The sequence below is a fragment of the Caloenas nicobarica genome, chromosome 13, assembly GCF_036013445.1.
Source record: "Caloenas nicobarica isolate bCalNic1 chromosome 13, bCalNic1.hap1, whole genome shotgun sequence".
Taxonomy (NCBI): Eukaryota; Metazoa; Chordata; class Aves; order Columbiformes; family Columbidae; genus Caloenas; species Caloenas nicobarica.
In genome coordinates this window covers 11,208,435-11,224,548 of record NC_088257.1, presented here as the reverse complement: position 1 = coordinate 11,224,548, position 16,114 = coordinate 11,208,435, and the positions used below count along the sequence as shown (strand labels likewise).

The window sequence follows — 16,114 nt, the reverse complement described above, 5'->3', positions numbered from 1 at the left end:
AAATAAATATGTTATTTGCCCCTGGTGAGCATCTCCTTCCAGGCTTGTGTTAAAACTGTTCCCACCACAGCCCCTAATTTATTGATCAGCGTGTACTTTTCAGTAATATTTACAGCCCAGCTTAATAGCGTGTCTGCATTTTGCTTGCTGCAGATGGTAATTCAGGGGTTTGTTTGGCTGCCTTAAGGAAACACTTTGAAACAACTACCAGTGGGTTTGATTTTTATTGCTGGAAGGATTTAAATAAGCACAAATTTAACATATTCTGTATCATGACTCAGTGTTTTGTGAAGACTGTCTCAGCCTCCATTCTGCTTTGATGACGTTTTGAAGGGATGTTTGACACAAATCTGATTATAGCTCCCTGAACCTGTGCTTGATCCGTTTTGTTTGATACTGTGACCGTTGGAGTCTGCAGACCCGCTGCTGATGTTCTCACTCATTAAGGTGTCAGTAGAAGGTGCTAATCAATGTAAAGCTGGTTATAAAACTCTGGCTTGCAGCGATCAGCAGACTCTTATTGGACGGACAGTGGTCGATTTTGCTTTGAAGACTGCTGTACTCTTACTTTTAATATAATACCAGGTAAGTGCATCTGCTAATTGTCCTTTTTACTCTTTTTTACTGCAACGATGACACGGACCAGTGAATTTTCCATGTCTTGCCCAGGAGAGGCAAGTACTGCAAAGTGGCCGGACTCGGGCAGCTACCGTCGCATCCAGGGAAACTGCCAGGGAGCAGCAGGAGCTGGGAGTCAGCTTGGCATCGAAACCGCGGTAATTAAAACTAGCACCCTCTCTGCTGCCCTTGTTCCTCCCACACTTGCCAAAACCATTCTGCCTCAATTAAATGCCCTTTAGCATGCCCGGAAAACCAGCAGATGGACTGTTAGTGGATAAAGTGTAGTGCTACATGCACAATGGTTATTACTAGTGAGCTTTTTTTCCCTGCTAACTTCCAAGTGTTGTCACATACCAATGCATGAGCAGGCACTTGAGGGAGTTTATTAGAGCATTGCCAAGTATCCCCAGCCCCTGAGCCCCCAGGGCCTCTAACAGGAGAAAACAAACAAAGCTGCGTTCGTTGACTGTAAAACAAATTAACTGCTACTTGTGCTGATGTCTTCAGCATAATTCATTTCAGCCTGAACATGTTGACTATCTGCATAATTTCTCCTTGAATAATTTTACTGCCATATGGGATACTGTGGACCTTGAGCTGCTGGCTCTGCGTACGGCCCCTCTGTGCATGAGCCCACCATATCTGCTGAGCCTCTGGTGCAATGTTGTCCAGCTGAGGTGCTTGCACGATACGGGGGGTTTGCTAACACCCATCCAGCTGTGAGAAGTGGTGATGGCCCCACTGACACAGCCCCTGCCCCTCCGGGATATTGGGATTCTGCAGGCCTCAGGGCAGAGCATGCAGAGCAACCCATGCTGGTAAAATGAGATTTTTTAAGGGTACAGATAGGATTTTAGCCTCTGAAGCTGTCAAGTGGGATGTTTTCATCAGCACCGATTTGAACATCTAAAGTAAAATAGTGTTCAAGAAAAATGACCAGCTTAGCCTTTCTACACAGGAAAACTTGAGAAATTCTTCAACAAGCTCCTGTCCTTTACCATCCAGTCTCAATGCAAAGCATAACCTCTAGCACTATATGCTGCAGTTAATATTGTTGACAAGCTAGGATGCCTTTCAGTGCAGACTTCATGTCTTAATGAAATGGAATTTGTTTCAGCAAATAATGCTTGTCAGAAGTGGTGTCATTTGTGGGTTTGTTTGGTGGATTTTTTTGTGTCTGTTTGTTGTTGTGTTGTTTTTTTTTTTTTTTTGCCTTAGGACTATTACAAAGATGGTATTAGACATCTCAATAATCAGCCATCTGTGACTCAGTGTTACAACAGCTCCATGTGAAGACAGACTATTTTTTTTCCCAGGCCAAAATTCTAATTGTAAATTAAATACACAGATGGGGCAGGCTAAGCTTAAATGTAAAACCACAGAGCCATATATGCAGTGCATGAGAAAACGAGGAGCTCACCTATTCTACCAGATCCGCAAGTTCCCAGCTGCAAATACAGTTACAAACTTGCGCATACATGTGCAACAACACATTAATCTGGGTTTTTTTAGGGTGGAGAGGAGCCTTGCTCATCATTTCACCTGTATTTCAGCTGGATTTGCATGCTGGTGTTTTAAAAAGCCATTGATCGCAGACTTATACCCAGCACAAAAGGGAGACAGCATCCTGTCGCCGATAATCCTAACACCCGAAGGATAAAACAGGCATCGTCAGCATGAGCTTTTGACAAGTTTTATTGTAAAATTTGAAGAAAAAGAGAATTTACAGTATCTATAGAGAGCACTTCGTGTGATTCTTTTTTTTGCCTCTCCTCTTCTATACCAGGTGTTACTGCAAATACACTGAGTGGTACTATATAACACATCAAAGTAAATACAAATGTATTTCAAATGTTGCACACTAATACTGTGTAAGTACAAATCTCTACTAAAGTTGATGTATTAAAAATACTTTCATATATTTTATAAATAAGGGGGGGAAATTCACATGTACAAGCATTAAAGAGGAGGCTTTTTCAGGCAAAGTTGATTTCTTTTTTTTTTTTCCACTGCACATTATCCAGTGTATGTGTTCAGTGTTGAAAATTATTATTAGTCTGTCTTGAGACAAATGAACCTGGCTTTTAGAAAGACTTAAAGGGTACGGATGTGCTGTTGACATGTTGTAGCCGCCTACATATGGGACAGTGGACAACTGACAGCAGCGTCTGAATTAGACCATTGATGCAGAGGCTCTTTCACCAAGGGCAAAAGAAAAAAAAAAAAGAAACACCCCAAACCCACCTACTAAGGTTCCCAAAGCTTTTTCAGCAGGTCTTGTGGGGTTGTCTTGATTCACCTTCTGAATAAGCTTTTGTCTGCAGGGTGAAAGCAGGATCTCTGTTTTTGGCAAGAGCTGGGAGCACACCCAGAGTTCACAGATAGATGAAGTTGGGGCAGGGGGAATAGGCAGCTGAAAATGCTGTTCAGAGGCAAGGGGAGAAAGAAAAAAAGGTGAAAAACCCCTCAATTTGGAAAACAGCCCCATATCAGTTAGCAGCAGGCCACTTCATACATTTATCTTCAAGCTTTACCTGTATTTTGCTTGAGCTGTGCTGTATCTGCTCTTTGGACTGAGCTCCCCTGGCATGATCCAATTTCCCTTGAGATTCCTGGTGCTATTTCTAGAGTTGTGCTTCATGATGGACTTAAAAGACATATTGAAGTCCGGGATGAATAAAAAATCCACACAGGCAAATCATACGCTTGTGTGTCTAAAATACAAAGTGCAGCAAAAGAGGCAGATATTTTGTCTATTAAAATCCAAATCAGTGCTAAAACGTTGATTTCTGCTCTTAATGATTTAGGTATTGACAAAAGTGTTTAAATTTTGTTTTCTTCAGCCAGAGCTTTCAAATTTAATCACAAATTTTCATTAGTTTTCAGCGTCCTCAGTGAAGTTTGGTGAAATAAATAAAAGCGCTTTTAGCCTGCAGTCCCCTCACCTTTTATTTGGAGAGAATAATAATTTGTTGGGTTATTATTTTTGGCCGTACATTTGCCCAAATATTTATGCATAAAGAAGAGGAAGAATATTTGGGATATCTTTTCCTGGGAAAGCTTTGTGCCTCCAGAAGTGAGAACCTAGTGTAGTTAGTACACTTCAGGGATGCTGTTAATTCTGTTAATTTTCCTACACACACTCAGAGCAATTATACCAGTAGTTAGTCTGTTTTAAACTATGCAAACATGAAGAATCCAGCAAAGTGACTCCATCAAGTCCCTGTTTCAATGGCCTCACCACCTCCTTGCCAGACCCGGTGCTAAAACCTCCCCAATGCTTCCCCCCCTCGCCCTATTTGATATTCTGCTAAGTGTCTGATGGAGAGGGTTTTTAGCTTAATCCAAGACACTTTAGCTAGCTTGGCAGTGGGCTCTGGCACACTTCTCCAGTCTTGCTGGCCACAGTTCTGTATTTCCTTGGTGGTATTATAGTCGCAATCCAAGGCAGTACTGTGCTTCCTGCTCCAGCATATTTTCCTGCTCTATTGGTTTTAGAAATCGTCAGTTCGCACTGTGATTTTTTTTCCCAACATGGTCCGTGTGTCAGGGAGAAAGGGCAATGCCACACCAGGATGTTGTCTACAAATGTGGCCGCATCCCCTTCCCCATTGAAAAATAAAGGCTATTGAAAATAGGAAAAATAATAAAGAAAAAAAAATAGCGTAGAGTTTTGAGGCTTGAGAAAATGACTTGCCTTGATAGAATAAAATCTGTTTAAGAAATCATAAAGAAGCCGTTGGATCTACTGGACTGAAATAATTTTACAGAGAGAAAATAGCGAGTAATTTTGGCTATGGGATAAAGATGGCATCCTGCGTGCCAGCAGTTGGATGCCAGTCAGCCAGCTTCAGAGCTGAGGTTGTGTTTAATACAGAGCTGACGTTGTGCTGAGCAAGCTCGGGAACTGGAAAAGTGCCGAGGGAGGAGGGTTTGCTGGCGCTCGCTGCCTGTGCCAACATGTGGTGTCTTCCTGCAGGAGTTCGGCTGTGCTCATACAGCAGGGCATTTTATCTGCACTGGGACTAGACGTGCTCGTCTCCCTGTCTGACCCCACTTAGATCGGGCTTTACAAGCCCCCGAAGCAAATCCTCTGCAGAAATTCTGCACTTTCCTGTGCAGAAACTTCCCTCCGCTTTCTGGAAGTCAATTAACATCAAGTTTACTGTGGCCTTAAATAAAACATTAAAACCTCTCCCTCTGCAATACTTCTTGCAGTTTTGAAAAACTCAATCCAAACAAAAAACAAACAAAAACAACCCATCCCCAAAAACATCAAACAAAAAAACCCCCCACCCATACCCCCCTTGCTCTTCAGCTAATACTTCACTCTCTGCTCTGCTGTGATTACAGGCAACACGCCAGCCAACATTGCACCCTCTTGCTGCAAGTTCAAGAGCAATTGGAAAGCAGAGAGCTTTTGGGTTGGGCATCTGACGGTGCAGATGTGGCCATCACACACCTGCAACTGGAGGGAGAAACCTTTGCTAGTCCGGGAATTTGATTTTGACTTCTGGAAATGTCAGTGCTCTGACTTTGTCAACTGGGATGGGTTCTGGTTTAGCAGCTGCAGCTGGCTTTCTGCTCCCTGCTGCGCCTACTGCCTTTAGCTGGTGGCTTTGGTCAGGTACCACAGACACCATCGACTGCCAAGGGTTGGATGCTGAAGAATACTTTACACAAAGTATTTGGAAAATATGACCCACAATCCCCCATGTTTCCCAAACTTAAGGCAAGACGTGGAAGAGCCTTGGTGACCACTGACTTCTGTGCCACTAGTATGAGATTTCATCCCTTTTTCAGACATTTTTTTTTCTTACAATGAGAGATAAATCCAATTAGTAGAAAGAAAAAAAACCCAAAGGAAAGCAGAGCTTCTTTCCCAGCTCTGAGGACTGTAAGTCACCTGAGCATCACTGGAAACACGGCCCCAGCCTGGGCTGCAGCTCAGCCCCACCACTCACACACAAGCCTTGAGTATTTGGGGACCTTTGTATTTTGGAGGCATCCTGATTTTTACCAAATGTGAGATTCCTGCCTGCTGACCTCCTTTCCCTGTTTTTCGGGGTAATTTAAACAATCCTCATAACTTTGCAATTTCATTATTTATTTTTAGAGATCAGCATTAAAAAAGAACTAATCTTCTTGCGGAGGCAGGTTAAAAACAAAGGTGACATTTCGGGACATTCCTCTAGCAGATACAAGCGCTCTCTTCCCAGGCTCCCTGTGCTTGGCTGGCAATTTCTCCCGTCCTCAACACCAAATATCATCGCACCGTCTCTTATGTAAAAGAAACACACACAGGCTGGGGGTAGATGATCTATTAGGAGCAAGTAGCAGCACTAGAAGAGGCAAATATAACATTGATCTCTGCTTTGTTTGCCATGACCTAATTGTATTGTAGGTTGATTTTTTTTTTGCTAGCCTAAGAGAAAATGTGCAAAGTGGTGAGTCAAGTGACAAATGCAGGTTTCAGATGGGAGGTAAAGAGGGAGTTGCGATCCAGTCTGGAAAGGGGGCTCTGGCTGCTCGCCTTATGGGATGCCTTCGTTAGAATAAGGATTTACCTCCAGGTGTTCTAAGGAAGAAATTACCTGGGCATGATGTGTTGAGCCACAGGACAGGAAACCCTTAGGGTCGAGTGTCACAGTCCCAAGGGTTCGATGAAGAGAAGCAACAGCTACGGATGTAACCATCGGGATGTTCACTTAAAAAATAAAGCCCTGAATAGGGAGGGATAAAGGGGTTCTTAGGAAAAAAAAAATATACAGGCATTGTGGCATGCCTGTATCTTTGATGAATAACAAAGTTATTGCACTCACGTCAACTCCTACATCTCCCCCAGCCTCAGTTCCTGCTTTCCTGTTCATTTTGTTGACCTGCTGCAGGGTCGTACGTGGAATTAGCCGTTATCTCCTTACAGGATTGAGATCTTGGCCTTTTTATCTGTTTTGCGCAGTACCGAGCACTCTCCCTGGCACTCTAGCAATTAAGACCTAATCGCGGAACAAATCAAGTAAATAGGTACTTGTCAATAGGTCATCAGGATTCGTGTGTCTCTTGGGCAAAGCCGTGTTTGTGGAAGGTCAACACAACCACACGGCCCAACTCCTTCAAGGTGTGTGGTTTTTAAGAGCCCCCCTCCCCACTCAGCCCCTTTTGCAGGGGTTACTGAGCAGTTTCCCATCTCCCACCCATCCTGCGGACATGCCCACCTCTGCCCACTAAAATATTTTGGGACTTTTGTTGATTTTTTTTTCTTGGTAGTGGTTAATTAAAAAAAAAATCCAAGTCTTAAATAATATGCTGATTATTGCCACAGATTTCAAATTAAGGCACTCACTAGTTTTCTCTCCAATTTAAAAGAAAAGTGGACAGTTTGTAAATAGTCATTCAACTGCATACTTAAAGATGTTACGTAAAAACTTGCACTCATTCAGAAAGTGATAATACTGTGAGAAATACAAAGACAAAACAGTATTTCCATTATACTGCTGTTTAACCTAAACAATGAATGGAAAATGCATCTGATCTTGGGACTAGAGTCTTAAGTCAACGAGGGACTATTTCTTCCATTATTCTAGTGTCAGAACACCCAACTGATATATGAGTGTTATAGGATAACCAAGGGGTCATTAATTCAATTTAAATTCAATTAATTACTGTGACTAATTTATTAGCTAGGAATTACTTGTGAAGTGGTGGAGAACACAAGGGGAGTGGGAAAGAATCTACAAAGCAGGAAACGTAGTCTGTTTTTGACAGAGCTGAAAGGCAAAAATAAGTTGAAACATTTTCTGAGTATATATAAAATTTCTGTGTCATAAAAAAAATAAAATCAGAGTAACAAATGTGCAGCACTTTAATGTCAGATTTGACTGTCATTGGAACTGTTCACAAGTAGTGTGTACAATCTAAGTTGTACTTCATTTTCTAAGTATGATATATATAACCATTAGGATAATTTGGAAAACACATCACCAGAACTTGGGCTCAAGAGGGAAGAAAGGGAACATCTTTGGAAGGTCCAAGTGGGATTTTTCAAGTGAACGCTATTCCAATATTTTGCAACAAACAGGAAGAAGTGAGGTCTGTTACACATCTTTCACAGCCTATATATAAACCAGCCTCAAGAATATTTACCTGAACATATATATACAGGTTTTTTTTTTTTAATATTCTTAAAAAAGTAATATTTGCTTGATCTATGACACAATGAGCGTCTCTACAGGGAAACTTACCATAGGCATAATAAAATATTCAAGAAGTCATAAAAGATAACAGCAGAGCAGTGTTTGGCCTTGGTAAAACACATTTAGGATGACTGCAATGTATGGATACAGCTTTGTTCAAGAAAGGAGTTGTGCATATTTAAAGGTACTTACAAAGCTGGTCTTCTCCTTTCCTTGACATGGGTATGTTTCCTAATCGGATGAGTAGAAAATCATGGACACCATGCATTGCTAAAGGAAGGCTACGCCAATCTGTTCTGTACATCTGCGTTGCCATGATGGGATAGTATCTTCCAACCCCTATGGCTCATAAGTGAAAAGAGATGCAGGTTCCAGCCTATGGGTGTTGAAGGGCAATTTCAAGGACTCCATGTTTAATGAATTCATAGGATTCAGCTCCCCTTCTTCACTTGTCTGAACAGATTTTTATATGTTCTCTATAGAACCAAAATAGTTTAAATTACTTCAGGTCTACAGCTACGCTAAAATGCTACTCTTTTGGTAAAAGTTTAACATTTAAAGCAAAGATTACCAGTGCCAGTCTGCATCCTTCTCATTTAAAATTGCGCTGTGTGCATTGTGAAATGGGTGACTTTAAGCATCTGTGGAGGAAAATAATTACCGTGCCACTGCAGCTCACTGGGTGTGTTCAGCAGCTGCTGCCGTACAAACTCTGGGCAACGAGGTCATTTGCAAAATGAGCTGAGTCTTTCAAAAGGCCGACGGGTGCCTCCAATATGACAGATCTTGAGAGTCTTCACCAACATCAAGACCACATTTTCAAAGTGCTATGTGGGATACAACAGCTCAGATGCACCCATTGATGGTGGCAGTGGAGCTCACTTGGTTTGCATGAGCCAAAGCTGCTCTTGCCCTGATTACTTCATGCTGATGGACATAGAGAGTTATAAAAAGGCAACGAGAAAAGTTTTTATATCTTCCAAATGTGCAAATGGATCTGTATTTTTTATAGGAAATCAACTGAAATTTCTCAATGCCAGCTGTTGCTATCTAGGGTAACCCAGCTGGTTTTACATCAATCTCTTTGCTCGTGACTAAAAGATAATTGGCTATAAACAAGTGTACTATAAATGGGAAGAAAAAAAATCACAAAGAAAAATTGTTTCCCAGGATGTCTGAAAAGAAACAGGCAAATTAAGGCTATGACTAGAAAATGAGTGAGTTTTCTATTAAAAATACTCTTTGTCATTGTAGCTATTGTTTTATGAAGAACCAAGTGAATTCAGTGCTACTAAATATTTAATGAGAGAAACCAACAATTTCTAGAAGTGTTGCTGCCTCCTATGGGAATAACTGTAACTAATGCTCTGCCCCTGAAGAGCAGATTTTGCATATTGTGCCCAAGCTGACCGTAGTCACAAGCTGCTGAAAGGCTAATGCCCCCCTCTCAACAAATTTTTTTACAAACTCTGACCCCCCCCTCAGTGTTCCCTGGCTTTTACCCACTGTAATGGCCTAGATATTTCACGCCGAATTTCGCAAATATCATCACACTACTATGCATTAGAAGAGGGGGGACTCATTAACATTGCCTTCAGTAGTACCAATAGCAAAATTAAGCGCAGAAGCAAGCGAGCTGACAGTTACTATTTCTGTTATGCCGCCTTCTGAAATCACATCCGTGAATCCTCCCAAAGCCATCCTGCAGAGAAAACAGATCAGTTTTCATTAAATCGCTCTCCTAGGTTTCTATGGGTTGAAAACTGCTCTCTGATGCGTATTTTCCCTCATCATCCAAAGGTGAATTTTAGCTGCGGTCACTGCTTCTGTGTCGGGGTGGGGTATTCAGCACAGCTAACGGGCAAGGGATACAGGAAAGAAAAAGGATGGCTTGAACATAACATAAAAGCTCCTCAGTACAGAAAGTCAAAATCTGTTTTGTTCTACAGAATCACTAGGTTTCGTGGCTTATATGATCTCTCAGTGGAGATATTATTCGCTTCCCAGCATTTTTCTCATAACCACAAATCATACCCCCAAATAAAAAATATTCCTTCAAAACCACTTCCTATTAGCAGAGCATACCTTATATTATAAAACTTGCAAGTAGACCAGTGTTGTACCATGAAGCCTATACAGGGGGTTTTTGCTTTTTTCTTTTTTTTTTTCTTTTTTTTTCCCCAGTGTAAAAATATACAATGCTACTGCTCATTTGTCGCAGTGTAAAGGTCCAACTGGTACTTGCCTGCTGAAGGCTCTACTGCTATTGCCCTTTCATACCTCTCCAACCCAGACCACTGTGTTACCCCTCCTTATACCTGAAACCTCACAGCGTAACGTATTTTGCCTCCCATTTATAACAAACAATGAATCTTTAGCTGGTGTAATGAGATACTGTCCAAATAATCCACTGTTTTTCACAATTCTGTTGTAGTTGCTCCAAGGCCAGTCTTTGGATGTGATGGGGTCTTTTAAATTCTTCAGTACGTTCATTTTCCCCGTTGACAGCTCTACAAAAAGCACATCTGTTTGCAAATGTGAAGTAGCATATATATAGTACTGATTGCCTTCAGTGAAAGAGGGTTGAAATGTCAGATCAGATACATGTATGTTTGTTTGTAAGTCGTAAATCAACCTGATTTCCCCTTGGACAGTTAGCGCCTGGACTTTGATTCTGCCACTGTCTTCATCCGCACTGACCAAATACCGTCCATCCGGTGAGATGTATGGTGTGCCTGACACGTCACTGTTGGGGCCGACGACGGCATCGGTCACACTGTCAATAATAAGCTGCGGTGACGCAGCCACTGACCTATTTCTCCTGCACTGGACAAAGAAGTAACCGCCCAGGTGGGTATAAGCCATGGTCTGTGGTATGCAGTTATGGTTTTTGAAGTTGATAGTCTTGATGTGGGTCACGGTTTCCAGGTCAATTTTGTGAACTGCAGATTTCGATTTGTTAAAGATGAAGCCAAACCTGAAATAGAAAACATAACACTGAAGTCATCTCTGGAGACACAGCGATATGCTTGAGAAAAGATGAAAGTCAGCAGAACCAGGAAACTCTACCCTGTTGGTTTCGTAAGCATGTGCAATACTGCTGTCTCTTTTCTGTAAGAAATCTCTCTCATTTTAGTGCTTCTAAAATGTGCTAAAAGGAAGTATATATATCAGTTAAAATTAGCAGCCTGATCCTGGAAGCTTGAATATGTGCTTGAGTATTTGAATAACATCTTCAAGAGCTGAAGCCTTTTCTTGGGAAGACCAACAGGCAATAGGAATGATATTAAGGCTCGGGTGTTTTGTAGGTTAGTGTTGACCAGTTTTGTATTTAATCTGTTTCAAGTTTAAAGAGATGTAATTCAATAAATACTCAAGACTTCTTCAATCTGAAAATAGAAAACTGTTCAAAATAAAGCACATCCCAGCCAGGCTGGGGCCAGAAAACAATTTTGAGCTGTATGTATAACCATTGAGTGAAGACCATGTCCAACCTCATCTCTTAAATTACAGCATCAGATGGCAGCTGTGATGCACATTTGTTACCCCTGGGGCCTGGGGACCACTGCGGGAGCTGGTAAAGCTGAGGTGTAGAACAGACTTGTGTTAACCACCATCCCACCAGCCCAGGAAAGGTGTAAAACATTTCTTGAGGAACAAAACCAGCCTGGGTGAGCCGAAGAAAATGCGTCTTTGTTTTCCGTCTCAAGAGAGGGCAGACAACAATGAGCAGAGAAGAAATGTTCTGTAAAAGATATATGCTGCAGCACATCTGACCTTTGCTGAAGACAAGAAAAGGTCAAGAATAGCCAAGAAAGGTTTCTGCTTAATTTGAGAGGGAGCCTATAGAAACAGCCTGTTTGTGTTCCCCTGGGTTCACAGGTCACTGATACTGACTGACAAAAACTAATTTTACATCGAGTATCTTTTCATCCATTCAATGCAGACACAAGGAAATGAAGTGAGTGCTTAGTTTTGTATCTCTTCTCTGAAAGATGTAAAATTGCTTTGTGAAATATGGAGGATAATGTGCTTGCATGCAGATAATATATATTTTGCTTAAAACACTGGGTTTATTTCTTTATTCTTTATCCATTTGTCAATGAGACACTCAGCAATGATTTCACTTCTAAAGAACAAGTCAATGTAGTGTATGATCCCATGAAAATCACTGGGCCAAGCCTTTCATTTTCTCATTATACTCACATCCATTAGAAACTTCAGAAAATATCTGCAGTGGTGATTCGTAGTGCACTGTGTGTGCAGAAATTGGATATGACACTTGTATTTCTCCTGGATGAATGCATTTTAAGTACACTTTAAAAAATGCTTTCCCTTACAGTATTTTTTCCCAAGACTTCCTTAATGCTTGGCCAAATGCCTGAAGAAGTTAAAAAATGGTTCTTATCATAAACTCTAATTTAAAAAAGTGGGTCAGAATGTGTTTTATGTGCACACGGCTGCAGAAGAGGTGCAGCGCTTGCATGAAATCTGTGATCTGAAATCTCAAAGAAAACCTTGCACTCCGAGAGTTTTTAATAGACAACAATCTACCCTGGGAACTAATAAAAATGGATACATTCCTAGATATCCATCTGAAATAACAGGCAGCTGAAATACATATGCAGGAACATTTGCATACAAATATTTTTTGGCTGGCGGAAAAGATTGCTTAAATATTCACCTTCCTGGGAAATGCTGGTATTGCCATTTATTGTTTCTTAGTGGAGAATTTAGAACGTGATCTCAAAGTCTCATTAGACTGTGAGCAATTATTTTTCTGTGCTGAGGGTGAGAGAGAATGGACAAAGACCTGGCCCTGAACAAATGAAATAGGAAATTAGGCACAGCATTCTCTGCTTAGCACATTGAAAGCTATAGACAATTATCTACATTTAATATATCTTATGGAAGATCATCTGTATACAGTCGATTAATCACACTGAAGCAAAAAGACAATAAAACAAACAAAAAAGAAGTGGAATTGTTCCACCTTCCTGTCTTTGAACCCAGACCACACCTTCTCATCAGCTTTAGCATTCAGCAGAGGCACCTACCTCCTGACACTACTATTAGTCAGAACGATATTTTGAAAGCGAACTGGAAAAATGAGGTAGGGAAAAATTAAGAATGACAACCATGAAGTATGTCTCATTATTTTGTGTTTCAGGAAACAAAGTTATTTATTTTGGATCAGATTCAACACATAATCATTTAAGTGTGACCTCCCTGTCTTCAGTGTTCACTGCAGGGAACCTAAGATTAATGTAAGCAGTCGCACCGTGATTTTTTGAGTGTTGAACTTAGTTGAACTATACTGGAGACAGAAGATGGTTAAACAGTTGTTATAACATGGTAAGAATAGTGTAAATTGCTGTGCCGTTATAATCAATTTTGATAATGTTAATGGGAGACTTCCAGTGCCTGCTTGGGAAGCAGCCATTGCTATTCCAAGTAATTAGTATGTTAGTTATACAATCTCATTAACTACTACATCACATTAACATTCAAAACTGATGGTTCATAAAGGTGTTTTTTTTAATATGCAGTGCATACCATTTTTCTGCTCAAACCATACACCTCACAAAGAGATCCAATATTTGAACAAGTAAATCGTTGGGAACACGTGGCAGGACCATGCTTTATGCTTCAGGTAGAATAAACTTTTAACACTTCAGGCCATAAATCTTTGACACAGGTTTCTGCCCAAATCCATAAAGCGGTTTTGGGGAGCGAAGGCAGCCTTCCGGCCATTGAATTCCCAGCACAAGCGAGACTGGGCAGTGTGTCCTGCTTTGCTGCAAGGAGGCATCACTGACCAGCCTGACGTTTGGACACCTGTGGACGGTCCAAGGGAAGTCCAGGTTTGTTTCTTGTGTTTCCATTGATTCACTGAATAACTACAGGTAATTTGCTCAGCCGTTTCTCCATTTCATACGTGAAAATGGGAATAAGAGTAGTTAGTTTGATCACAAATTCACTCATTAACAGTTGTCAAGTGTTCTAAGATTATTAGAAGGACGCCCACTAGAAGAAAGCAGCATGGTCACTGTTGCTATTCATTAATATAATTTCTTACCTAACATGATTAATAATAAGATTTGTAGGTGGTATAAAAAAATCATCCACTCCTTCAAACGGTGTGCGGATAACATGCTGATCCTCCCCTGCACTTGCCTCTGGTATTACCTACAATAAACACACACCAGGTTGGGTACAGGAAAAGCGGCGAGTAAGGCAGAAACGTACATACAGATTACATAGTCATACATGGTACGGAGTGGCTTTTCCCAGGGATGTAGAAGACTCAAACTGACTAATAACTTCAAAATATTGTTTGGTGTAGCTCTCTGGAAAAAGGTGTGCTAATAAATAGTATTTGAGGCTTGACATTTGTAAGGTAAGTACACAATTTTACTTTCATACCATGTTTATATCTCGGGAAAGAGCCACCATGCAGGAGCTGAAGCAGTATGACAATATTAAGACCACAACAATCTATTCCTCGCTGTCTAAAATAAACATTTATTTCATGGTTATGTTTATTAATCTCACATAAATGCACAGTGATTATTTATCAGCATGAAGGATCAAACACTAACTCACAGCAGTTAATTATCACTTTGAAGAACTGTTCATGCATGGACTGCACCACATATAATTCAGGCCCTTGGGCTGTGCCCCCCGCCCCACGCTGTCCCCCAGCACAGCACACACCTCCTGCTCGCGGACACTCAGCTCCTCCATCGCTCCAGAAAAGGAGACGTGGAATTTTTCCACAATTAAAATGTTAAATACTCAAATTGCTTGCTCGGTTCAAGATGACTTTAGCCCATTCATTAGCAACTTCTGCTGCTCTAATGTGCAACAGTAGTTGCTTTGAATTTACAGCTACACAATTCATTAAGGAAACGCTAAAACCCTACAAGGTTTAGTTCAGACAGATGTTCTGGTCATGCCATTTAGATTTCTTCCAATTAGATTGCTCAAGAAAGATGCCCACTCTTGCACAGTGCTTTCAAAAAACCAGACATTTGCTTCCCACAAGCCAGTAATGGCTAAACAACAGCATCCTGTGAGTTGGCTGCACGGGTTGTTTGATAAATCCCTGACTGCCAAAGAACGAGTGGAAACTGAGATCAACCTCTGCAGTAGCAGCTTTTTTAAAATAAAATATTTTATTGCATGTCTGCAACTAACCACTGCAGGTTTTAAGAATGGATTTTTCCAAATTAGTTGTCGCCCACCTTTTGGGAAAGAAGGACGGTAAAAAGAAAAGATCTGCTGATGCTGACGCTAATCTCATTCTCTACATGTGTAACTGCACTTCATAAAGGTAACAGAAAGGACTATCTGAGAGCTGGAGTCTTATAACAAGTTTCCAACTGTGCAGATGGTGTGTTCTTCTTAATAATCACATGCTTGTGCCATCTCTCCTTTAATTACAGAAACCTCTCACAGCTGGATGGAGGAAATTAAGTCCAGGAGGGTAAAGAGAGCCCATTTTGTCTCCTTAGACCCTGTACGGGAAACTGCTTGTCCCCAGGTGAGACAAGCTGGTGGCATTGCTTCAGAAACCTTCATTTATTTGCCTCTATTCTGTTTCTGGCATCTTTTCCTGAAAATGCCCATGCTGAGTTTCTGGTCCACTCCTTACTATTGAAAGCCTGCAGGCTGCAGCCAGTATGTCAGATGGAGCACGTGGCTGGTGGGGATGGCTCATCCCACCTTCATGGGGCAGCATCTCCAGCAAAGCCTTGGGCAGCCCCACGACTAACATAGACTCCAGATTTGTAGGTTTTTAGGTCAGAAAGCACAGTCACCCTTCTTCTCTGCCTGTTGGGGAATGCTTTAATGTAGACATAGACATACACATTTCTGGTAGAAGGAGTATTCACATGACACCTTTGTTTCCAGACAGGCTGGGCAGTAAGTGCCAGAAAATAACTACTAGGGAAGGGTATGTCTGGATGGATCACATCAGCTCTGGTGTCAGCTCTGTCATATGACATACAGCAGCAACAAAACGCCCTATCAGATGCCTGCACTTAATGTTTCTGTACCATCAAGTGAAGAGTGAATCCTCGAGGGCAATCCAGAAATGGAACCTACTTTAGTTGCCCAAATATACGTGCATTACTGTGCCCCAGAGAGCCCAGTATCAACGGTGGGTCTGATGGTGCTGAGCATGGAGCAGCTCCAGGGAGCTCCCTGGCACCCCTCCACTGGAATCACTGACACCCAATAACAGAGCTTGTCTCCAAGGTTTTGCTTTTGCTGTTTATGGGCTTTTTTCATGC

At 41.4% G+C, this 16,114-nt stretch overlaps 1 protein-coding gene across 1 annotated transcript in view; it reads right to left on the bottom strand.

Annotated features, from left to right (window-relative positions):
* Positions 1–7,430: 7,430 nt before the first annotated feature.
* The window catches only part of FSTL4 (follistatin like 4), a 220,783-nt gene continuing 212,099 nt past the window's right edge, over positions 7,431–16,114 (bottom strand). Inside the window, exons 14-15 of the mRNA XM_065644047.1 lie at positions 13,894–14,003; positions 7,431–10,791 (exon numbers count right to left, since the gene is read on the bottom strand). Of these exons, the coding sequence (XP_065500119.1) occupies positions 10,089–10,791; positions 13,894–14,003 (813 nt within the window). The 3' untranslated portion in view covers positions 7,431–10,088. The remainder of the gene's footprint in view (positions 10,792–13,893; positions 14,004–16,114) is intronic.